We start from the raw sequence: 25,079 nt of genomic DNA, 5'->3' as shown, positions 1-25,079 counted from the left end.
AGGCAGGAGGCATAATTTTAGAACTTAGTTCTCATATAAAATTGTATGAGTATGAATATATACTATCTTAGCACATTTCTAAACAAACCAAGAAAAAAAAATCATAGGAGGATTGTTTTCAAAGTTCTCCAAACTTTCAATAAGAAAATAAAGGGGGGGGGGATGTCCGTATACTTCTGTGCTAGTACATTTTGAGTGAACTAACCTTGTCTTTAAAAGCATTCCACTCATTTCAAAGAAGAACAAAGCTTTCAATGTATGCCTTTCCTTTGTGACTGCTCTAAAGCTTAAAGTAAGGGAATAGGCCATGTGGAAGAGAGTGTCACCCATTGACTTCAGCAAAGCTACCCTTCACTCACAGCACAATTATGTGTTTAAGGAGTTTAGGGCTCAAGATCTGTTTTTGTCAACAAGAAAGATGGAAAGGGTAAAAGAAATCCCTTTCCGAGTAGCCTCAGACAGTTCTTTAGCCAACCCAAATAGATGTGGCTGAAGAAGTGACCTCTAACCCCAACCCCCACAGCCATCTGGCCAGAAACGGGATACTGGTTTGTGGGAATGTTTGCTAGGAAAGGTATTGTCATCATGATATGCAAAAACCTGCAGAACACCTTAAGCATGAAAATCTCCCTGACAGTAGACAGTGGGGTAATTACCCTTCCCTTTCATAGCCAAAGAACAGGTTGAACAAGTCCATAATCAGGGAGAGGCAAAGCCTGCTGCAGAAAACCAAATAAAAGCTACAGCAAATATTAGTTTCCAGCTGATCCCCTTTAAAAAGATGAAAGAGGCTTTCCTACTGTTGCCTTTCACAATTGCATACCTCTGCTGCATGAAGTGCCTGGAGCGCCTGAGAGCGGCTGGTCATTTCTCCTGAATTTTCAGCAGCAGTTGTGACTTGCTAAACTTTGCTCCTTCTCCAAAATAACCTGCCTTTCTCTTCTAAACGCATGGGACTACATGCTGTTCGGGTAGTGCTTAGGGGTCCCTCTTCCCTCCAAATTTCTGCCTTGGAATTTCCCTGAACTTGAGGCTGGGTGGGGAAAGGGAAATAAAATGCCCTCCGTTCTAGTGAATAGTTGGTGAAGGAAGGGCTCCATTGGGCATGTGGCAGTCTTTGCCCTCTTGTCCATATCTGTACTTGCAGTGGTTGGGTCAGTGTAACAAACATGTAAGCCCTCTCCCTCCTGAGGCAAGTACAGATGTGCACAAGAGGGCAAGGCTTGCCATATGCCCAAGAGAGCCAGTCCTTCACCAAGAGTTCTTATATAAAAAGGCTATCAAAAGGCCATGCCAACTGAAAATAGATGACTGGTTAAAAAGTATTGTGAGGTAATTTAATAAAACTCAGGGTGTTTTTTTTTTTAAATGTAGGAATACTAGCAATAGGCAAGTCTCACCTGCCTTGACTGGATATGGGCTAGGTCTTGTTTAGAATAAAGCAGAAGTCCAGCAGTACCTTAAACACTAACCTTTAGGCCCTTTTCACACTGCTTACCTTCACTCGCAATGACGCGGAACATCGCACTAAAAACGTGGAAGATTGCGTTTTCTCACACGAGATTTGCACACGCGCAAATCTCGTGAGAAAACGTGATCTTCTGCGTTTTTAGCGCGATGTTCCGTGTCGTTGCGAGTGAAGGTAAGCAGTGTGAAAAGGGCCTTATTCCAGCACAAGCTTTTATGTGTCAGAGCTCTCTTGTTCAGAGGCTGTGAAGTGGTCTTCCACAGACTTTGGGGAAAGAAATTGGGGCGGGGGGGGGGGAGGTTCTTCAACCAAGCTCTACCTGGGGGGCTCTTCCATTGCCACCTTGTTCCATTTCCCCCTCTTCTTCTTCCTGCGCTTCCTGTGTTGCTGAAAGCGGTAGGGTGGAGGACAAGGAGAACTCAGCTCAGACATGTCACTGAAGCTCCTTTTGTGTTTCCAGCTGTCTGCAACAACATTTCTGAGAACGCAACTTTTTTCTTTCATTTTCCTTTCAAAAATTTCATTTGTTTCTCATTTTATTTATTATTGCATTCACACACTCACACACGCCACCACTGGATTCAGTTTGCAGCTGTGGCTTCTTTTCGCCATCCGATTTGGATAAAAGTTTGATTCTATCCATCACACAAGGCATCCCCCCTGCCAAATTTCTGGAAGACGGGAATAATAAAACCATGCCCAGTATCTTTAGGCAATGAAAGGTAAGCCAGATGTACGGCTCATTCCACGTTCCATCCACTTGTGTGCCATATTTTCAGAGCCGCAACAAAAATAGAGGCGTCCCAAGGGATCTGGTCAATTACACAAGCTACACAACTCCCAGGAACAATGCCAATCAAATATACAGTGTAGCAAACCTCAAGAAATACTCACACAATTGAATTCTCTTCTGTACAGAAGTATCAATTTCTTTCCAAACGTATATGATAATTTTACTCTCTCTCATTAATGTACCATTATAATGATGATCACAGACCGTGTAAGTTCAGGTAGTCTCTCAGTGCAAAAATATACAAAAGCCCAATTGCTCCGTTATGTAGGTTCTTAAATAGTCAACACTATACAAAGCACTGAAGACACTGAGAAGTCCTGAGAATTCTCATCCAAATGGAAGACGAAAACGAACTGCCGGGAAACGAATAAAGAATTGTAAAGAATTCACACTCGGGATTACGCACAGGACTCACCTGCTCTTTGCTCCACACAAGTGAAGGAGGGAGAGGGACGGCGTTTCCTGGCAGTTCATTTTTGTCTTCCATTTGGATGAGAATTCTCAGGACTTCTCAGTGTCTTCAGTGCTTTGTATAGTGTTGACTATTTAAGAACCTACATAACGGAGCAATTGGGCCTTTGTATATTTTTGCACTGAGAGACTATCTGAACTTACACGGTCTGCGATCATCATTATAATTGTACATTAATGAGAGAGAGTAAAATTATCATATAAGTTTGTATATAAATTGATACTTCTGTATAGAAGAGAATTCAATTGTGTGAGTATTTCTTGAGGTTTCTTACACTGTATATTTGATTGGCATTGTTCCTGGGAGTTGTGTAGCTTGTATATTTTCAGTGCCACTGTTGGGCAGCCCCCCAAAGATGCCCCTGCTTAGCTGCTGCTCCAGAAGCAAGCACAACTCCCTGCCTCTTGCTCATTCTGCATACAGTGAGTGAGTGCTTAGTGAAAACCGCTTGAACAGGCTTTATCTCTGTGTGTGTGCGCACTGAAAATAATACACAAAGTGACAAACATACACTATGTGAACCTCCATTTAGTTACATATAAGCACCAAGATACAATGTTAAAGGGGCTTTGGGCATCATGTTTTGATATGACATGTTAAACGCTGACTGTTCCTTCACGTGTGATCAGGTGATAGAGATTTGCAGAGCTGTCTGGTCCTGCATTAGAACAGTGGTCAATGGAGCTGAGTAAGGCCTATCCTGATTGGCAGAAGCAAGGTCTTCTCAGATAGGCCTCTTAAGATTAACCAAAAGTTGTAAAGAATATCAAGAAAATCACATGGAGTACTTTCTTACAAGCTCCTGCCCGATGGCTCTACCAATGAATAATGCTGTTCTATATTAAATTCGATCACTTAAGATCCACTTACCTAGTCAGCATTTCCAATTGCTGTTTCACTGGTCTGCGTTTTCAGACTTTGCAATCAGCTTTTCTGGCTGAACGTTACTCTTATACTCCTGTGGATCACTGCATCTGCATTTGTGGATCGCTCGCAGTGGAGAACCTTCCCCGTTACTTATTTTAAAGTCCATTATATAGTGTGCCTAGAGCTAAATTTTTGACTGGAATTCTACCTGCCACAAACGCAGGTAGAACAGTAAATTTTCTTACTGTTCTACATAGCCAAAAGAACACTGAAGAAAGATGACCAAGTTGGATGAAGCAATCAGGCCCCTGGAAGCTGCACAAAGCCTTAAAATTAACCATCTTTTTGAGAATTGTCCTCACTCTTTCTTACCCTTCTAAGTTCATTGAAGTCAATGGGAGTAACTCTGCTTAGAATCACACTGCAAGGCAGCTATAGACTAGGGAAAAGGTTTAGAAATAAAACAACTGCAATGTAATTTGAAAATGTTTTGAATCAAACTTGATGGATATCACTTAGTAGGCTGGCTAACTGATTACATATTTTTCATTGATAAATCTATTATGTTTTACCAAATTTCAGTTTGGGAACTGTTTTCTGTGTCCTGGGGGGGCCATATATGTACGATGAGACTCTGTGCAGTAGCCCTCATCCTGCACTCTGCAAGCACAAAGGGCTGGCTGGTGGAGAGAAAAGAGACTTCCTTTAGCCTTGGCCATTTTCACACTGCTTACCAGCCAAGGAACACCGCGCTAAGCTCCCGGAACGACAGCGTCTTCCTGGTGTGATTTCATACGAGAACTGCAGTTCTCACGCGAAATTGCACCAAGACGACGCTGTCATTCCGGGAGCTTGGGGCGATGTTCCTTGGTTGGTAAGCAGTGTGAAAACGGCACTTGTATCAGTTCCACATGGATTGTACAGTTGAAGTAATACAGTGTGATGGCAGTCAGGTTGGACTTGACCCTTGAAAATTAAAACTTGCCTTTATTAAATATTGAGAGGAGCAGTTAACTGCCCTCCAGTCTAAACTGATTAATTTAAATCAATGTTTGAGACCGGTAGTACCTTCAAGACCAACCAGATTTCCAGGATATAAGCTTTTGAGACCCACTTTTAAGGTGCTACTGGACTCGAATATTGCTGTTGTATTGAAGACCTGAACTTGAAACACTTGAAACTCGAACCAATATTTTACTCTAGTTCTTCTTAAAAGGGCTTGTCTTTATTGATCTAGCTAATAATCCCAGGTAAGACAACAGGCACAGATACTTGACATTACTTTTTTTTAACGTTTACCACTGTACTTGGGCTTGAGTCAGAGTCCCGGGGTCTGCTGCAACCAATTACAGGCAAAGGCTTTTGTTCGACATATTCTTTAACCAGCTCCTTGGCCCCTTCCTTCTCATCCACCAAGCTAGAGTGGACTCTGTTGCACCCCTGAACCAACTCTAATGCACTGATCTTATTTTGATCCACCATGTTTCAATGATATGAACACGGACGGCGCTGGATAATTCAGGCACTCACTTGAAAAACGTAAATTTACTGAAAGGCTGATAGTATAAATGGCAGACTGTTCCAGCATAGATTTTTCAGACTTTGGACCTTTTCCCATGTTGAAAAGGGCATCCTGTTTAGGGGGATAATTTGCATTTCCTGTGATGTGCGCAGTGCATTTTTTCCGTGCTGAGGCTGGGGCTTTTCTGCTTTGGCCTCAGATGTCCTCTGGGACTCTGTGGGCTGAACTCCAAAATCCAAATGGTTTGGTCAGTGATGTCTGGATCTGTCAGGATTATGCCCAGACTCTCAGAAAATGAAAAATCATGTGAAGTATCACAGCCAATTGCATTAACTGGAAAGCAAAGCTGGGAGCTGGGAAGTCAAACTGGGGCGGGGGGAGGGGAATGGGGTTGGGCAACAGCTGTAGTTTTGGGAACAAAAGGATACTAACTAATAATGCAAATATAGTGTTACCTTTTAGGGAGGGGGATTTTCTTTCTAAACAACACAAATATTGAAATAATAGAACATTTCACATGAATGTTGGCTCAACATTCAGAATTTCAACAGCACAAGTAACTAAAGAGCGATGGTTTTGAGGTGTGTGCAAACACACATACACACATCCAGTGTGGGTTTTTCCCCCTCCTGGTGAGACAGCAGAAATCTCCTGGTAGCTATAAACCTGCTATGTAGGCTCCATTCCGGAACACATGTTCAAAGGTGATAAAATGAATGCAGATGGTTTCCTGAAATCTCTCTGGAGCATATATTCTAAGACCTAGAATGGATTGTTTAAAAACTTGAGAAAGCATTGCCTGGCAAAGATAACGAAAAGATAAGTAACACCACAGCTTTATCAAACCTTTTTCTTCAACACAGAAATAATGTATTAAAACGAATTGATAGGACTGAAGTTTGATATAGACAGCCACAAAAAATAGCAGCTCTTTGTCACATCCTATTTTTTTCCAATAGTTTAGGTCAACTTACTCAGCAGGCTTGCCTGCTCTCAAATCCAGTGATGCAAAGGGTAGGGGAACACACAAAATACTGATATGGCCACACTCACAACATAGGCATGTGTGCCTAAAATTAACAAGCTTGACACAAAACTGCTGTTTTCTGTGGCAGTCTTGTTGAGTACTTCATTCAGTTTCACTAGTAGGAGTGTGGGAAACAATAATCTTTGATTTCCCCAACTAAATGCATTTCAAAAAAAGTTGTTCAGTATAGTTGGTCTGCATCGATCATTTCAACATTTAATGAATCTAATGAAAAAATAGTGGGCAAGCACTCCCAGATCTGCTTGTGATTAGATTTTGCTTCTGGATTATGCGGCTAAAATGGTAGCATGAAAATGAGAAGGCAAAACTAGATAGGATCATCTTTGGCAGGGCTTTTTTTCAGCTGGAACACGGTGGAACAGAGTTCCAGCACTTCTAGAAAATGGTCACATGGTTGGTGGCCCCGCCCCCTGATCTCCAGACAGAGGGGAGTTTAGATTGCCCTCCGTGCCGCTTGGGCAATCTAAACTCCCCTCTGTCTGGAGATCAGGGGTGGGGCCACCAACCATGTGACCATTTTTGCCAAGGGCGGTTTAAACTTTAAAAAACTCCCCCCCTTGTTCCAGCTGACCCAAAGTGATGTCATTGTGCATTCCTGAGTTCCACCACTGAGTTCCACCACCTCTTTTCCCAGAAAAAAAGGCCTGATCTTTGGAAATTTCTCTGAAGCTGATAATTCTGCCCCCCTCCCAGCACTGGCACCCTCATTGCAGTTTCTGCAACATCTACCACAATCTGAAGAGTGTTACAGATTGCTTAAAGTTTGTAAGGGATCTTGCTGTGTGAGAAAGATCTTAACCATTTTGCTTTTCCAAACTGAAATATAATGTAAACCAAACCAATTCTATTGGCTGTGTGAGCTTGCATACCTTGGCCACTAGCAGGTATTGCCCTGTGACGAGTTGTTGACTCCCGGCTCCTTTCTTTTTGGAATCCATCTGGGGATGTTTGCCTAAGATAACAGGCTGTGGGGTCATGGAAGTTTCATGTATTCAACATATACAATGGGGACATGAGTTCTGCAATGTCTGTAGTCACCCTTAATGAAATTAAAAAGACACAATATGGGAAAGTCTGAATAGAGGATTAGTGCAATGTGCAAACAAAAATAATCTGGTTTGATCAGGCAAAATGTCTGAGCAAAGCAGCCAGACAGAACTGAATACAGTTGCATAATGTTGCATCCAAGTGTCTGCACATCTGGGGTCAGTAAGGTATGGTAACCCCGTAGGATAGATTCGAAAGTATTGTAGTCATAGGAAGCCAATCTTGCAGGGGTCTTTTGACTAATACTTCTGGTGAAAGTTTCATGTCCTTTGGAGCAACCTGGAGACAGACATCAGCAGTCATTTATTGACAAGTATTAAAATAATAATTTTTAATATTTTCTTTCACTTTGGAATAATTAAACATGTTTTCAGCATCGGTAGGGAAAGGAAATTTCAATTTCCTTGTGAAGATATAATGAAGAACAGGCCAGACATAGGTAACTTATTGCAAACTCACATTGTTTGTCTGCAACACAATCAAACACATTCAACTGCTGGATTATATCTGCTCAGATTTTATCAATCACTGTCCTCAAATCTGCCAAAGAATAATTCATCCTAGTATGTGACTATATAGAACTGGAAACTTACCAAGGTTGCGAGGTCCAGGTTGTGAAATTCCTGGAGATTTTGGGGGTTGAGCCTAAAGAGAGCAGGATTTGAGGAGGGGAGGGACCTCAACAGTAGAGTCCTCCATCCAAAGGAGCCATTTTCTCCAGGGGAACTCATCTCTTTTGTCTGGAGATCAGTTATAATTCCAGCCACCACCTGGAGGTTGGCAACCCTAAAATCTATCCAAAAATAGATGACTAGATACAGCTCCAATTCCTTGCTTCATTTTCTTACTTCTTATTGTCGGATTGTGTTGTCATAAGATCAAATAAGTCAAATGCAATTAAATACAGAAAGTTGACCTGGAAAACTGGATCAGAATGCAAATGCACTTAGGCATAGAGAAGTGCTGTAAACTTCAAAAGGTGGAAATAGTTGGAAACTGTACATAGCAACCATAGATCAACATTTAATTAGAAAGGATCACAAATAGAGATGGGCACGAACAGCAATACGAACAAAATAACCCCCCCTACCAACAGCCCAATCTGCTGTTCGTGAACAAGCTGTTCGTGAGGCCCCATTTTAAACAAACAAGTGGTCATTGCAAGCCTCGTTCATTGCGTTCGTCAGCCGTTCGTCAAGCCAGACAGTCTGGCACCTGCAATCAATTCCCATGGCAACTCAGGCAGGGATTGTCTGAACTCTGTCTGAACTCCTGCTGTTGCCCTGGAAACCCCAATCTAAGCCCAATTTAGCTTGATAGACAGATCTTCCTTTAAAGTGCGGAGCTCCAAATTTGTTACAAAGGAACAAAGACCCGGGGGGAGGGGGACTCCCAGCTCTGGGTTGGGAGAGGGAGAGACAGCTGTTGATATTTTGATAGAGAAGGTGCATTGGAGCTTGAATTTTCTTTGTGTGTGGTGGGATAAGGATTTACCTCTTCAGGTTCTAGCACTGCTGCCAGGCTCTGGGGCCAAGTTATTATTTATTATTGTTACCTTTCCTGCTGCCTGCTCAGGTAAGGTTTCTGGGAGTGGTGCGGTAGGGCTCTTGACCAAACTTGGATGATGGGGGGCCTGCTGGCCCCCATGAGCATCCAACCACGAACATGTTCGTGAACACGTCATGTTCGTAAATGTTTGTGAGTCCCTGTTCGTGGATGGCAACGAACAAAGAACATCATGTTTGGGTTTTTTTTTCTGTTCATGCCCATCTCTAATCACAAATCCCACCGAAAATCTGCATGTCTGCGGTAATCCAGCAAGGGCACCTATGTCCTGGGAAAGTAATTGGGTTGGTTTGAATCCAGCAACACGCAAGCACAAACATAAACAGATTTAGTGCAGTTCCGCTGGTACAAGATGCAGCATCTCCTTTCTACATATTATAGTGCCTAGATGATGGTTGCACAAGATCTTGTGCAAGTGGAAATGCACATGAGGATACAATAAGGTTGCCTTAGTGCAAACGGCTACTGTGACCTTTTTCTTGTGTTTCTGCTTGAGCAATAGCTCTAGCACAAGTGGAAATGTCGTGCAGGATCCAACCCAATGAATATGGATGCAGATAGGCATCTGTATGCACATTGACGAGTTTGTTCCAGGACTACTTGAGTGCAGTTAAAGCTGGATTGGGATCCTTGTATCTAACTGCACTGTGTGCTGGAAATCCTACTGTTAATAGCCTGTCTATCTATTCCATTTTTATAGGGGTCTGGTTCAACCCAACACAGGGCTCAATTACTATTTTTGAAGTCTTTCTCCATTAAAGGCAGTGCAAAATTCTCTCAGTCACTTCGAGCTGGTTTGGCTTTGATATCCATTGCAAGAATGTATCATCTTCTTTGCTTGGATTCTGGAACACTTAAAATTGGAATAGTATCTCTTCTCTACTCTATCTGGGAGGAAAGCAGTTGAACAACAGATCAGAAATCACACAGATTATTGGAAAGGAGATGAAAACTGCTCATCATAAATGTGCTTTTTTTTAAAAAAAAAGGAAATTCATCTTTTATATATTATATTAATGATCCACTTAGATTGCTCCTGGCTTTGGCAAGAGTTTGTTACACATATTTTAGATTTTTTCCGAGCCATCTAAAGGGGAATTGGCAGCGTTAAAACTAGTTACAAAACAAATGCATTTCAAAAAATAGAACCCGAATTTAAACTGCAAGATTATTAGCAGCAACTCTGGAACAGCAACACAGAAAGCACAAACTGTAACAGTAATGGTAAATCTGGCAGTGCATACAGAAAATGTATTTTATTGCTAGTCAGTGCCTGGACCGCTCTTGTTAGTTATGGGCTACATTGCTGAATTTAGTTTCTGAGGTGGGGAGGGAGGGGAACGTGTTACATTTCTTTTAATTAAACACAAATTATGTATCTTTGCAACTTGATCTAATTTTTTTAACTCAATGACAATCAATGGATTGGCAATACTGAATGAAAAATACTGATGTTACAAAAAGATTTTACAGGCAGGTTATGGAAAGCTGCGGAGAAGCAGAAAGTCACAAACAGTAATGAAAATGTAGTGCTGCCAGTGGTATGCACCCATTCTTTTCTCTCCTTTATTGAGAAAGCTTCTATATATCTCGTAGGTTGGCTGAAGTTTAATAAATAAGGACAACTTATAATATATAAAACAATATAAACATGTATATGCTACATGCATATCATATAATTTAGACATAATAATTTATATAGCAGAGTGACGCCGACCTATGTTCGCCCAATTTTCCTGGACAAAGCACACACGCAAGAGGTGTCTATTCTAATCCATCGCCAAGCTATAAGTTTGTTGTTTTCCGCAGTCAATGCCCGTACAAATGTTTGGGATGTTTTGCACTGGGAATTCCAGTGCTTATCGTCTATGCCTCGGCAGCCACTTTTAGCAGGTTTGGCTTGTTTACACCTTGTTTCATAAAAATATTGTTTGACTGGAGAAGGGCCCATTTTTATCTCCCCTAGCACGGTGACCTGGTTTCCTTTAATGTCAATGGCAGAAGATTTGTCTGTGACCCATCGGCTCTCACTGTCACATACGGAGTACTCCCCACGGTGGCTCTTGCTTTCGGCAAATCTCTTCCGACGAGAAGTTCGGTTCCCCACCACAGAACTGCCAATGTAATCCTCCATAAGATATAAGGGTGGGGGTTCCAATGGGGTGTTGTCGCTCAACAGGACCCGAGGGGAGCTGTAGCGTCTCTGTTGCCGCAAGAGTTCTGTATCCATTGAGATAACTGGCTGGAAATCTAATTTCACATTTTCCGTACTGTCCACATCTGGCTCAATGGCCGTAACTTTCTTCACTGTGTCCACAATGCTGTCCTTAATATCGACCATCTGCTTGGATACTTTGCTTTTCAAAATGTCTGCTTGAATTAGTTTTATAATGAGAGAATTTATTGAGTCTTCCGGCAAACTCCTTTGATCCATGTTGGTAGACTGGATGCCACGGAGATAAGAAAGAAATATCACATAAAACAAGATGGACATCACCTTGTTCACGTGTAAGATCTGGGGGGAGAAAGGAATTGCAAGTCAGCTTAGAGACAATCATGTGAGCGTATCAATTAAAATGGATTGACTTGTCCTGCTCTTTGCTTTTTAACATTTTAGAAGTGCAATATATTTCAGCCTATAGGCACACATGAACTCATGAAGCTATTTTCTGCTAAGTCAGACCAACGGACTATCAAGATCAGTATTGTCTACTCTGAGCAGTAACCATTCCCCAGAATCTTAGGTAGAGGTCTTTCACACCATCTACTACATGTTCCTTTTAACTAAGATGTTGGGGGAATTGAACCCAGGCCTTTGTAAGTGCGAAACAGATGTTCCCTTACTGAGTCACACCCCCTCCTGCAGAATATCAGAAAGAAATATCACAACTATGATATTGGGTATAACATCAGAAGTCCACTACACATAAACATGGGATATTTCAGATGTATAAGGTCCTATGGTAGCTGGCCATAGTGTCAGCAGTCAGACCCCTTCTTCACATTAAGAGAGCAGTTTATGGATGGAACATCATAAATGCCCCTCGTAAGTCAAAGGCACTGCTTGGGCCAGAGCAGATGCCAAATGGACGGGAGCCTGGAAAACGACCACAGAAAGCATTAGAGAGGCAGTTGACTCACTGACACGCCCTCCACGCCCCAGAGAGATGCACAAATAACAAGACTCCCTAGAAAAGCCCTTGTCTAATCCCATCAGTGCCCTGCTATACTTCCCTGTCACCCTTCTATCCTAATCAATGCTGTTCAGCAGACCTCATAGTTTCCCCACACACTGCTTACTGGGTAATCAAGCAATATTTTCACCTATAGTCTATCCCAGATAGGAACCATCAAACCTCTCCCAACTTCTTTGTCCACCTCCAGAGACAGCCATTAAGCCATTGTTTTGGGGCAAAGACATTAGTTTTGCCCCAGAGAACATTTTGCCCTATAACTGGGCTTCTCAGCCATGTGCTGTGTGTATGTTCTGGATCCATACACCCACCCTCAAGTTTGCATGAGCCAGCTTCTTCTTGCCGTGAAATGCTGGTTGTCTTCGCTGCTGCCTCTGCAGATCCCTCCTATCCTCGAGACTGGTAATTATCACCCTCCTTGAAACTGCTTTCTCCCACTTTCCTCCTTATTTTTCCTAGTTAGCCTTGTATGCACGCTGTGTGTGATTTTCTGTATGTTTACCTTTTATTTGCCTTTAATAAAAAGACCTTTCTGGTTGAACATCTGCCTGACCTATTTGAGAGTTCTCTAGGGAATAATCCCCATAAACATTGGTGGAGATTCCTAGTTGCCCACTCTTATTTTCCTCCTTAATGCTAATTCCCTCAACCAATTAAGGAGACCTCCTATTTGGGTAACAATAGAGCTCAAGACTCTAACAATAGAGCTGAATCCAGAATCTCAGGCAAAGGTCTTCTTTAGCTGTCCTTCTAAGACAATGTTAACTGGAGACGCCACAGGGTCAGCTGGAGACCTCTGAATGCAAAGCATGTGTTCTAGCTCACAGTAACAACCATTTCCCAAATGAAACCTTCATATTCATAGGTAGTATGTACCTCTGCTACACACTTAGAGTAACTCATCTAGCCCACTATCACCTGCCCTGACTAATATCAGCCAGGGCTTTTTCAAAGGAAAATTTGGAAGTGCACACTGGTATGTGATTCTACGTCATATGCATAGTATACTTCACTACATCACATGTGCATTTTCTTTGTGTGTGTGAACATGCTTTGTTGCTCATTGTCATGTTCTACGACCGAGAGAAGCCTACAAAGAGTGGAAGAAAATCCTCAGAACTGGGAATTTGACCTTAATGCAGAAACCTTTATTTTTTGAAAGTACTAATTTTCTCCTGGTAGGGCACGTGTTGTTGTGTCTGGGGGCACATTTTAAAAAGCCCCAGTAGCAGCTTGCCAGAAGGCCAGGCAGAGACATTTCGTAACCCTAATTCCTGAGCTTCTTTTCACGCTAGACGCCAGGGACGGAAAGTGGTTGTGTGATCTCTTTCATATGTAAACTTGGTGGTTTAACTCCCCCCACATCAGATAGCGAGCTGGAAACTAAGTTCCCAAAGTGACTTCTGATGCCTGATGGTTCTGTGGTGATGCTGATGGCTGCCTTGCTAAAAATAGAAGGAAAAAATGCTGTGCTGGAAAGCTGTGGCAGTCAGGTTTGCAATCCTGTGTGAGATTACCCACACATAAGTTACACTCGTCTGATACCAGCTGAATGTTTACTTGCACAGCTAGTGGATAATTTGGATGTGATCTGGAATGAGGGGAGGTTCATAGGGTCTGTCTGTGCCAGGGAGCACAAAAGTTTCCTCATGGAAAGGAAAGATGCTCTATGGCTTGAATTAAACACTACAACAAATATACAGCTTTTACTAAAAACAAAAGCCCCAAATAGTCTTTCCTTTCCCCGTAACATCTATGGCTATTCAACTTGGGATGCGTGACCACATTGTGAGTATCTCAGTCCGCGCAAACATCTGCCCATGAACTCTCAGACTGATGATGTGATATATCCACATTCTCAGTCTTCCTAAACCAGGTGTGTAAGAGACGTTGCAGTCCATCAGTAGAGCACAGAGCATTGTCTCCTGCCCTCTTGGGCATCTGCCGTCTGCTGAGAATCTTGCAAACAATGGTGGACTTCATTGACTTTGGTCCAATCCAGCAAGATGCTTCTTATGTTCTTAGGTAAGAGGAGCATGTTCAGGGTCACTTAACCCAGATTAATTATGTTTATTGTGATTGCTTTAATAATATTAGCTGGACTGGGAATTGATATTCCATGTATTCCAGAAACATTACTGAACTATGCGTCTATACTAAGCAATATACAGTCAACTACAGGGGTGCCAGCCAGCAACTGGCAACAGGTGAGAGTTGAGGAGGGGCGACAAGGGGGCACAGTTGGGTGGCATTTTCAGGGAATGATGGCATGATGGCATTTTCAGGGAAAATCCAGTCATCAGTTATGCCTATCAAGGAATCTCCAGAAACTCTATGGTAAAACCATAGCTCTGGGTTGGGAAATACCTTGAGATTGTGGAGGTGGAGCCTGGGGAGGATGGGGTTAGGGGCAGGGTTGGAGCTCCGCCGGTTATAGTGCTACAGATTCCACCATCCAAAGCAGCCATTTCCTCCATTTTCTGTAGTCTGGAGATCAGTTGCAATTCTGGGAGATCTCCAGCCACCACCTGAAGGCTGGCTAGCCTACCTGCCTTGTCCTTGCCTATGTGTTTTTATCAATACTTCATGCAATCGTCTGTAGCCTGTAAAACTCGTGGACAAGTAATCCAGTGTGATCCTGAGCAGAGTTACACCCTTCTCAGTCCCCTGGAATTAATGGGTCCAACTCTGCTTAGGATAGCACTATAAATGTACCAGTTCTGAATTACATCCAAAATCTGTCAAACAGGGGAACTAAGCTTAGCAAAAATGCAAATCCTGATAAGTTACCAGCAATTCTTCCCCCACTGTGTAATAGCAGAGAGGGGTGGGGGGTGGGGGGGACACACCAGTTACTGCCTCTCAATAGCCAAGCTGCCTTTTTATGGTCAAGAAATGTGTTTTCTCCATTCTCATGTTTTGTTATCAAATGAGCTCACCTTAGTCTAGACTACTTTTTCTTTACAGCTAAATACGCATTTAAGCAAATACATTTCATTTGTCACAAAAGAGTTTGCTGTTCTGCAAATGGAACTCTGTAGGGAACAGCGGACTTTCTGAGAGTCAGAAAGGAACAACAGTCATACTCAAACAAATTGTTTGGGAGACAGTAGCACAGGCCTCAGAAGGGAGGAGCAGCGTGGTTAAAGCTGAGTGACCACTGTGTCTGATGCTGATTTCTGAATGAAAATAACCCTGTGCCCTGGACTTGGGCCCTTTCCACACGTCCCTAAAAGTATGGCCCATTCACCGAACACTAGCGGTTTTTCCCCTTCACTCCAGATATCTCAGTTTTCAAAACGGTTGCAGGCTGTTTGGCTTCTGCTTTTCAGCACTTTTTTGGGGACTGTGGGAAAGTGCGTTCCCAGAAGAGGTTCCGAAAAACTTAAACCAAACAGCCAGCAACTGTTTTGAAAACAGAGATGTGTGGATTGAAGGGGAAAAGCCACCAGCATTCGGTGAGGTGCCGTCCCTTTAAGGATGTGGGAAAATGTCCTTGATTGAATAATGAATAATTGTTACAAAACTGATTTCGAAGAGCTCTCCTCTAGCAGAAACAGCATTGCAAACTGATTGAAAACACAAATATAGACAGATTACTTCACAGTCTGTCTTTGGTTTAGGAGATAGGCTGTAATTCTATGAGATCTTCAGGCAGGGTTGCCTGGGTCCTCCAGGAGGGAGACCTGGCACCTTGTGCCTCCTATATGTTGCTGTTCATGCATGCTTTGTGCACGTGCATGCTCCCAGCACTTGCATGATAATGTCACTTCCGGGAAGTGATGTCATCACGCTGACCATGGACATGCTCCCATGCTTTGTATGGGGCTAATTCAGTCCCATTTGGGTCCAAAATTGGCCCCAGCGAAGCACAGGAGCATGCCTGCAGCTGGCATGACGATGTTACTTCAGGAAGTGATGTTCTCATGCCCTGCTGTGAGTGCACTCAGGACACTCCCCAGGTTGCCTGCCAGTGGTGGATAACCTTTTGGAGGCTTGCCAGCAGGCAAGGGAGCAATCCCCTGGGAGATTGCCTGCCATTGGTGGGCACCTGGGAACCCTATCTCCAGGCCCTACCTGAAGGATGGCAACCCTACACTAAAGACAGCATGGCTTACTTCTGAGCAAGGAAGAACAGATTTCTCTCCCCCCATTCTGTTCCAAAGGTTGTTTCTTAGCTGTGTTCCAGCCCTCAATTCCAATTTAACCAGGAGAATTTTTAAAATTAATTCTAGAATTGGGTTGTGTGTGTATAGCTGCAGCCTCCAGTTGCTTCATTCCTTTGCATCCCCTCCACATAATGAGATGTTTTACCAATGCACATGTGCAGATGCCTCACCCAGTCTTGTACAACCACATAAAAAAAGATGCATCAAGACTTCTTTTTTGCCACACATGAGCAGTGCCCATAGATTGGGTAGAGAGGAAAAGACACAAAGGAGCCAAAGGGGATGTAATTTGCAGCAAACTTGACATGCACAGTGCATGTACAAAGTTAAGACTTAAAAAAACCCTGAACCAACACAGAATTCTGACTGCATTTGGGTCCATTTTGTAATAAGGTTGCCAACTCTGACCTGGGAATTTACTAGAGATTTGGGGGCAGGAGAGGGGAGAATTTGGGAAGGGATTTCATCATGAGTCTAACAGTATAGCATAATAAAGTTTGCCTTCTAAAGAAGAATCATGCTCTTGAGTTACAACTAGAAATGGGCACGAACAGCAATACAAACAAAAAAAAGCTACGAAAAGCCCAATCTGCTACTCATGAACAAGCTGTTCGTGAGGCTCCATTCTAAATGAACAGGTGATCGTTGCAAGCCTCCATTGCTGTTCGTCAAGCCAGACAGTTTGGCAGCTGCAATCAATTCCCTTGGCAACTTAGGCAGGGATTGTCTGAACTCTGTCTGAACTCCTGATGTTGCCCTGGAAACCCCAATCTAAGCCCAATTTAGCTTGATAGGCAGGTCTTCCTTTCAAGTGTGGAGCTCCAAATTTGTTACAACAGGGGAGCAAAGACCAGGGGGGAGGGGGGCTCCCAGCTCTGACTTTGCAGACAGTGGAGAGTTGATGTTGGCATTTTGATAGAGAGAGTGCATTGGAGCTTGAATTTTCTTTGTATGTGGTGGGATAGAGATCTACCCCTTCAAGTTCCAGGGCAGCTACAAGGCTCTGGGGCCAAGCTATTATTTATTATTGGTACCTTTCCTGGTGCCTGCTCAGGTCATATTTCTGGGAGTGGTGCAGTAGGGATCTTGACTTGGATGATGGCCAGAGGAGAGCCTGCTGGCCCCCACGAACAGCCAACCACGGACATGTTTGTGAACAGGGCCATGTTCATGGTTATTCGTGAGTCCCTGTTCATGGATGGCAATGAACAACGAACATCATGTTCATTTTTTTTCTGTTCATGCCGATCTCTAGTTACAACTGACTCATGGAAGTCTCAGCCCTGGGATGTTCAAGGCAAGCAATGAGGAGCAGTGGCTTACCATTGCCTTCCTCTGTGTAGCAACCCAAATTCCTCGGATAATTCCAATCCAAGTACTGACCATGGCCAACCCTGATTAGCTACCAAACCCTGATGAGGTTTGACTATTTGGACTGCTATTTTCTCTAGGGGAACTGATCTTTGTTGTAATTCAGTTGTAATTCTAGGAGAACTCCAGGTCCCATTTAGAAGTAGGCAATTCATATTTTTGAAAGAAATAAAAGGTATTTTGGAAATCCCAAATCTGTGGAGAAATTCAAACGAGCAGAAGTTGTGAAGTATCTCTCTTTCTGAGCAGTGTTGCTGCTAAAGTTCATATTCCCACAGCTTGGAACACATGACCATTGGCAGCCAGTAATGCTTGTCTCCAATCCAAAGTGAGTGTGGTGACTGACTGACCTTCTCGATTAGTTTGTCAGTTTTGGAGCCATGGGAAACAGAGTCCCGCAGGGGTCAGATGCCCTGGAAAGTTAGAAACTACATTTCTCAGGGGACTGAGAGGGAAGGAGACCAGCAGATGTTCCAGTGCTGCCTGCTTGCCTGCTGTGGCAGCAGCAACAATAGCACCCACTGCCAGAGTCTGGCTGTCAGTCTTTAGGTGGTAGCTGGAGAGCTCCTGGAATTACAGCTGAGCTGTAGGCCACAGAGATCAGTTCCCCTGGAGAATGTGGCTGCTTTGGAGGGTGGACTCTATGGCATTATGCCCCACAGAGGTCCCGCCCTTTCCTAAATCCTGCCTTCTCCAGCCCCCCAGCCCCAAATCTCCAGGAATTTCTCAGCCTGGACCTGGCAACCCATAAATGGTGTGTGGGGTGGCTGGTAGATGTATGGGTATGAAAGGTTGGCTGGGGAGGGAGAAAAACCGGGGTGCTTCCATTGGTGTCACCAAGAGCACGACAGGTTTCCCAGTGTTTGGAATGGGACTCCAAAAGCGGCGAGGGAAGGGCTTTATGCCTAACCTTGGGCAAGTTCACATTTTTAGGTATATACTTCAAGTGTTTTCCGTGTCCATGGAAGTGTGGATGCAATAAACTTCACTCACAAATACCAGAATCTATTTTCAACAGAGCACTCTCTTGTCCAGTTCCCCCTGGACGCAGCGCACACAACTTGGAACATCAGCAAAATTAATTCTGTTTTATTTTCGTTTGGGGATTTTGAACCATACAGTCCTGCAGTTGGAGAGCCCTTCCGGTCCTCAGGTCTCACAGGTGGACATACCAGCAATCATAGAAAGATCCTCCTAGGTGGATAATATCCAACATGACCTCCAACTAAGCTTACACCTGTCTATAATGAAATGCAAAATATAATATTCAGTCCAAGTTGCTCTTTTTGGTGATGTTATGACTTAATATTTATGTCACTGTTTCACATGCACATCTGTCGTGGCCTATTTCTCACTGAGGCGGTAAACCTGTGTTTATGCACCTGTGGAAGGAATCACTAGAAGGTCCAACGGAGCTCACCTGCCTTTATGACCCTCATTAATACCTGAACAAAGGCACCACAGGTACTGTGACCCAGAACTGCAGGCCTGTGGACACTTGATGGATACTTGTTCGAGTTAGGTTTCGGAAACTAGAAGCACAACCGAGCAGATGGTTCTCTTTTGTATGGCCCAATGAAATGAAGGCTGATTGGGGACTATACCAGGGCACAGTAATCAAAGAGGCGTTAGTCTAATGCTGTGTTACCTGTGGGTAACATTCATGTGGAAAGCCCAAATTTATTTATTTTATTTATTTATATTTAATTTATATTCTGCCCGCCCCACATCAGCAGGCTCAGGGCGGATCACAACCAAGTTTAAAAACATATTGAATCATATATACAATTTAAAATCATAAAACATCCTAATACATAGATTAGGATACATACATGTAAACATATTCACACACATACACACACACATATATATATTCACACACATACAAACACACACACATATATATATATGTGTATGTATGTATGTAAACACAGCGGCACATAGAATCATAGAATCACAGAGTCGGAAGGGGCCATACAGACCATCTAGTCCAACCCCCTGCCCAGTGCAGGATCAGCCTAAAGCATCTCTGACAAGTATTCATCCAGCCTCTTCTTGAAAACTGCCAGTGAAGGGGAGCTCACCACCTCCCTAGGCAACTGATTCCACTTTTGAACTACTCTGACCGTGAAAAAGTTTTTCCCAATCTCCAGCCGGTACCTTTGTGCATGTAGTTTTAGCCCATTGCTTCGTGTCCTACCCTCTGCTGCCAACTGGAACAGCTCTTTGCCCTCCTCCACATGACAGCCTTTCAAATATTTAAAGAGAGCAATCATGTCCCCCCTCAACCTCCTCTTCTCCAAACTAAACATCCCCAAGGCCCTCAGCCTTTCCTTGTAGGGCTGAGTCTCCAGACCCCTGATCATTCTTGTCGCTCTCCTCTGCACCCTCTCGATTTTGTCCACATCCTTTTTGAAGTGAGGCGTCCAGAACTGCACACAATAATCCGGGTGTGACCTGACCAAGGCAGTATAGAGAGGGGCTATGACCTCCTGCGATTTCAACGCTATGGCCCCTTTGATACAACCCAGGATTGAATTAGCCTTTTTTGCCACCGCATCACACTGACTGCTCATATTCAGTTTACAGTCCACTCTTACCCCAATATCCCTTTCACATATAGTACTGCCCAGAAGTGTATCCCCCATCCAGTATTTGTGCTTCCCATTTTTGTGGCCCAGATGTAATACTGTGCACTTGTCTTTGTTGAATTGCATCCTATTCACAGCTGCCCACTTCTCCAGAGTATTCAGGTCTTGTTGAATTTTAATTCTATCTTCTTGGGTGTTTGCTACCGCTCCCAATTTGGTATCATCAGCAAATTTAATGAGCAGCCCTTCCACTCCTTCATCCAGATCATTGATAAAAATATTGAAAAGTACCGGGCCCAAAACTGAGCCCTGCGGCACCCCACTGGACACCTCCCTCCAATCTGATGAAACGCCGTTGACCACCACTCTTTGAGTGCGGTCCTCCAACCAGTTCCCTATCCACCGAACTGTCCTATAGTCTACTCCACAGTCCTCCAGTTTGCCCATCAGAATGTCATGGGGAACCTTATCATAATCCAGACGGCCCCCTATTTAGCCATCTCCAGAGTATTTTGCCAGGGATGTATGAGAGATGGAGGTGTCACTAGTAGGGAGGGCATATACTGTGCTCCCTCAGCTAGGGGGCACCATCCTGGGCACAAACCTTCCCATGATGGGAAGGACAGATGGCATAGACTTGCCAGCCTCCAGGTTGGAAAAGTTCACCTGTGACATATACAATCAGAATTATTGATGGATGGCTGATTGATTATGTATTTATCCTGTTTGGTGAGAGCCAGTTTGGTGTAGTAGTTAAGAGTAGACATGGGCACAAACCCCCCAAAATTAATGAATCCGCAGTTCGTGGTTCAGTGCCAATGACGATCCCGAAGTTACAAACCGCAACAGACATTTCCTGTTGCCGAACCAGTTTGCAGTTTGCGGTTCGTGGTGCTCAGAACGGCCCCCGTTGCACTTGGAGAGCCCATATTCACAGGGAGTGTTTTGCAAGCTCTCCTCCAGCCAGCATCCAAGTTTGGTCAAGATTGCAATAGGGATCTTGGAGTTATACCCTCTCCAATCTGAGGCCCCCAGGAAACTCCCACAAAAAGCCAAGCTCAGTTATACTCTCTCCGTCTCTCCCCAAAGGCCAGCAAGTAGCAAGCAACAGCTCTCACACTCCACTGCTCGCTGAAAGTGAAAGCCAGCCTAGGAGCACAGTGCTTTTTATAAGCTGAGGTCCCATAGAGCAACGCAGGAGGTCTATGTTTGGCCATCAGAGCTGCCTATCAGGGTTTGCAGGGATGTGATTGGAGTGCCCGTGGCTACAGAACACCCCTCCCCCCCAGGTGTCTTCTCCCAACTTGTAACCACTTTGCAGCTCCATGGTTGGAAAGAAGACCTGCCGATCAAGGTAAGCTGGGCTTCAATTCGGGTTTCCAGGGCGACAGAAGGAGCGCAGACAGAGTTCAGGCATTCCCCCGGCTCCGTTTCCAGGGGAATTGATTGATGGCACCTGACTGTCTGGCTTCTCAAACCGCGGCCAAACGCACTGAACCAGGCTTCTTCCGAATGCTGGTTAGTTTGCCACAATCATGAACTGCCGGATTGTGATCGCACGATCGCCAATTTTGTGGGTTTTTGAAGTTCGTAATGCAGTTCGTGGCCATGTCTAGTTAAGAGCACAGTGACAGGACTCTAATCTGGAGAGCCGGGTTTGATTCCCCACTTCTCCACTTGAAGCCAGATGGGTAACCTTGGGTCAGTCACAGCTCTCTTAGAGCTCTCTCAGCCCCACCCACCTCACAGGGTGTTGTTGTGGAAATAATAATGACATACTTTGTAAACTGCTCTGAGTGGCCGCTAAGTTGTCCTGAAGGGTGGTATATAAATTGAATGTTGTTTTGTTGGTTTGTTGTTGTTGTTATTGTTATTATTATCTGTACTTACTGATTTATGTATTTATCTGTACTTACTGATTTATGTACATAGGAATATGATGAGGCAAGCCGCTATTTATTGCACTTTAGCACTTTGTATTGTTTTTAATTGGTTTTATTTAATGCACTTTATGAAATGGTAATAGATTTAATATTTGGTATAAGAGAGTAGTGTATTATTTTACGGATAGTATATGTCACAGGTGAGCCTGTGGCTCTTGTTTTTTATTTACTGTATACCTTGTAACACTTCCTAGATATACCCTAGCCTCCAGTTTGTGGCTGGAGATCTCCCAGAATTACAACTGTTCTCCAGGCCACAGTGATCTATTCCTTTTTTTTTTTAATAAAATTTTTATTAGTGAGTGGTAAAACAAAGACAATTTTGCACATTTGACACAAATAATCCCATTTTACCCCTTGCTCTATCCCCCACCCTTTCCCTCCCCCCTCCCTATTGACTTCCAACAGCTTTCCAACCCCTAACCCTTCTTATTACTTAAATCTATTTCATTTATATTTCCCTCACAGTGATCTATTCCTTTGTCAAAATGGCAGCTTTGGAGGGTGGATTCTGGCATTATACACGGCTGAGGTCCCTCCTATCCACAAACCCCGCCCTTTCCAGGCTCCACGCCCCCCCCCCCCCAATCTCCAGGCATTTCCCAACCCAAAGCTATCAACTGTACTCAGAGAAATGTTCCCTTTGCTGTATGAATTGGTGGTGGGTTCTGCCATCTGAAGATCAAACCCACTGGTTTTTTTAGTCATGTGTAATATGCAAAGAGGAAGGGCTGAAATCCTGCCAGGTGAGCCATTTGCCATTTCGTAACAGCACCGCTCGGCTCCTCCGGTGCCTCCTTCCAAACACCCCTGTAGTAGCCGCATGGCTGCTCCTCCTGCAAATTGGCAGCGGATTAAGGCGCATCTGCATGGGCCGGTAAGCCTGCAGTGAGACCATATTAAGAGACTGGAAGAGGCCAAAACCTTTGGCAGGAAATAAAGTGAGAGTCAACGTAGCCATTGAAAGCTGGTGCATCTGGAGAATCATTATCCTGAGCTGAGATATTAAAAGGGAGGGAGAAAGTTAGGAAGCAATGATAGCTAAGCAGACCTCAGGGGGACTGAAAACCTTTGCTCAGACACATATTTTATTAAAGCAAAAGAAACAAATATTGGGAGGAAAACAGATACGACCCTGGAAAAGGAAATGGTGATAGTGGAGGGGTGTGTGTGTGCCTCTGCATGCACAAATGCGTCTACCACAAAAATGGGAAAGGAGGACTCTGTGTCATGAATGGCTCTGGTGAACCTTCCCACAAAGGCTGCTTCCTGCACCTCTGCAAGCTGAGCTTCCCTGGCTGTGCCTCCTTCAAGTCAGCCTCTCTAGGATCTTCTGCTTCCTGCGACTGGAAGAGGTGGCCCACTGCATCTCTGAATGAATGGGCTTGCTGCCTTCTGGGCATGCTCAGACCAGATCCATGCAGAAACACAGTGGGTGGCTCCTTGAGGTGGTGGTGTATAATTCTTACGCACTGTAAAAGAAAAGCTTTCGGGTTGCAAGAAGGACGGTGTCTTTAATCAGGAAAAAAGTATGACTTAGCTATCAGAAGCTTGGAAAACATGGCTCTGTAAAATTCCAGTCCACTTCACAAGGCGACCCGGATCCACTGAACACAAGGAGACCCCACGAGAGCCTTGTTGTTCACTGCACGGATGGCAATGTGCTGAACGGAGTTGTGGGAAAGACTGCTTGGCATTTGGGTGGATTCAGGAGGTGCTATACCCTGACCTGGATAGCCCAGGTGAGCCTGATCTTGTCAGATCTCAGAAGCTAAGCAGGGTCGGCCTTGGTTAGTAATTGCATGGGAGATTTCCAATGAAGCCCAGGGCTGCAGAAGCAGGCAATGGCAAACCACCTCTGTTAGTCTCTAGCCATGAAAACCCCTCCTGTGGTCACATAAGTCAGCTATGACTTGAGGGCACTCTCCACCACCAGGAGGTGCCATACAGAGTTGTCAACCTCCATATGGTGCCTAGAGATCTCCTGGAATTGCAACTGATCTCCATACTAAACAGACTTCTACAGAGATTTATTTATTTATGTAATTTTATTTTTATTTATGTCATTTATAGTCTGCCTTTCTCACTGAGACTCAAGGCGGATTACGAAGTTCCCCTAGAAAAAATGGCTGCGTGGGAGGATGAACTCTATGGCATCATCTCCTGCTGAGGCCCCTCCTCTCCCCAACCTCCACTGTTCTCAGGCCCCACCCCCAAATATCAAGGAATTTCCCAACTCTGAGTTGGCAACCATAGCACTACATGACCCCCCCTCAACCTTGTGCCTTCAAACTAACAACAACAACATTCGATTTATATACTGCTCTTCAGGATGACTTAACATCCACTCAGAACGGTTTACAAAGTATGCTATTATTATCCCCAATCATCCTGTGAGGTGGGTGGGGCTGAGAGAGCTCTGAGAGAGCTGTGACTGACCCAAGGTCACCCAGCTGGCTTCAAGTGGAGGAGTGGGGAATCAAACCCAGTTCTCCAGATGACAGTCCTACTGCTTTTAACCACTACATCAAACTGGCTCTCACTCAGCTTCTTCTATTTAACTCCAGCCTGGGAGGCAAAGCCCACTTCTTCAATCCTGCCTGTTCACCATCCTCCACTTTTTAGGCTATGGACTGCCCTGAGAGCTTCCCAAGGGAAAGATGCAGACAAATCCTGTAACTGTGGGCACTGGGAGGTGGTGCACACAGCTGACTACTGGACCAATCACTGGCGATGGGTGTGATTGTCATTGCCTCTTGCTCACAGTAGGTCTCACGGTACACTGCTGGGGTTGCCAGCCTCCACGTGGGGCCTGAATTACCCCTGGTCTCCAGACAGCAGACATCACTTCTCCTGGAGGAAATAACAGCTTCGCAGTATGGACTTTATGGCATCATCTCCTTCCTGAGCTTCCTCCCCAAACTCGGCCCTCTTTAGGCTCTATCCTCAAACCTCTGAGAAACTCTCTAGACAGAAGTGGTAAAAAAAGGTGAAGGTGTGCAAGCACCGAGTCATTACTGACCCATGG

The 25,079-nt window shown here is 44.2% G+C and overlaps 1 protein-coding gene across 3 annotated transcripts in view; it reads right to left on the bottom strand.

Annotated features, from left to right (window-relative positions):
• Positions 1-9,813: 9,813 nt before the first annotated feature.
• The window catches only part of NTF3 (neurotrophin 3), a 109,693-nt gene continuing 94,427 nt past the window's right edge, over positions 9,814-25,079 (bottom strand). For all 3 annotated transcript variants that reach the window (XM_055000516.1, XM_055000517.1, XM_055000518.1), the window contains exon 2: positions 9,814-11,298. In XM_055000516.1, the coding sequence (XP_054856491.1) occupies positions 10,501-11,298 (798 nt within the window). In that variant the 3' untranslated portion in view covers positions 9,814-10,500. The remainder of the gene's footprint in view (positions 11,299-25,079) is intronic.

The sequence above is a fragment of the Eublepharis macularius genome, chromosome 16, assembly GCF_028583425.1.
Source record: "Eublepharis macularius isolate TG4126 chromosome 16, MPM_Emac_v1.0, whole genome shotgun sequence".
Lineage (NCBI taxonomy): Eukaryota > Metazoa > Chordata > Lepidosauria > Squamata > Eublepharidae > Eublepharis > Eublepharis macularius.
This window is presented reverse-complemented; position numbering and strand designations above follow the sequence as displayed.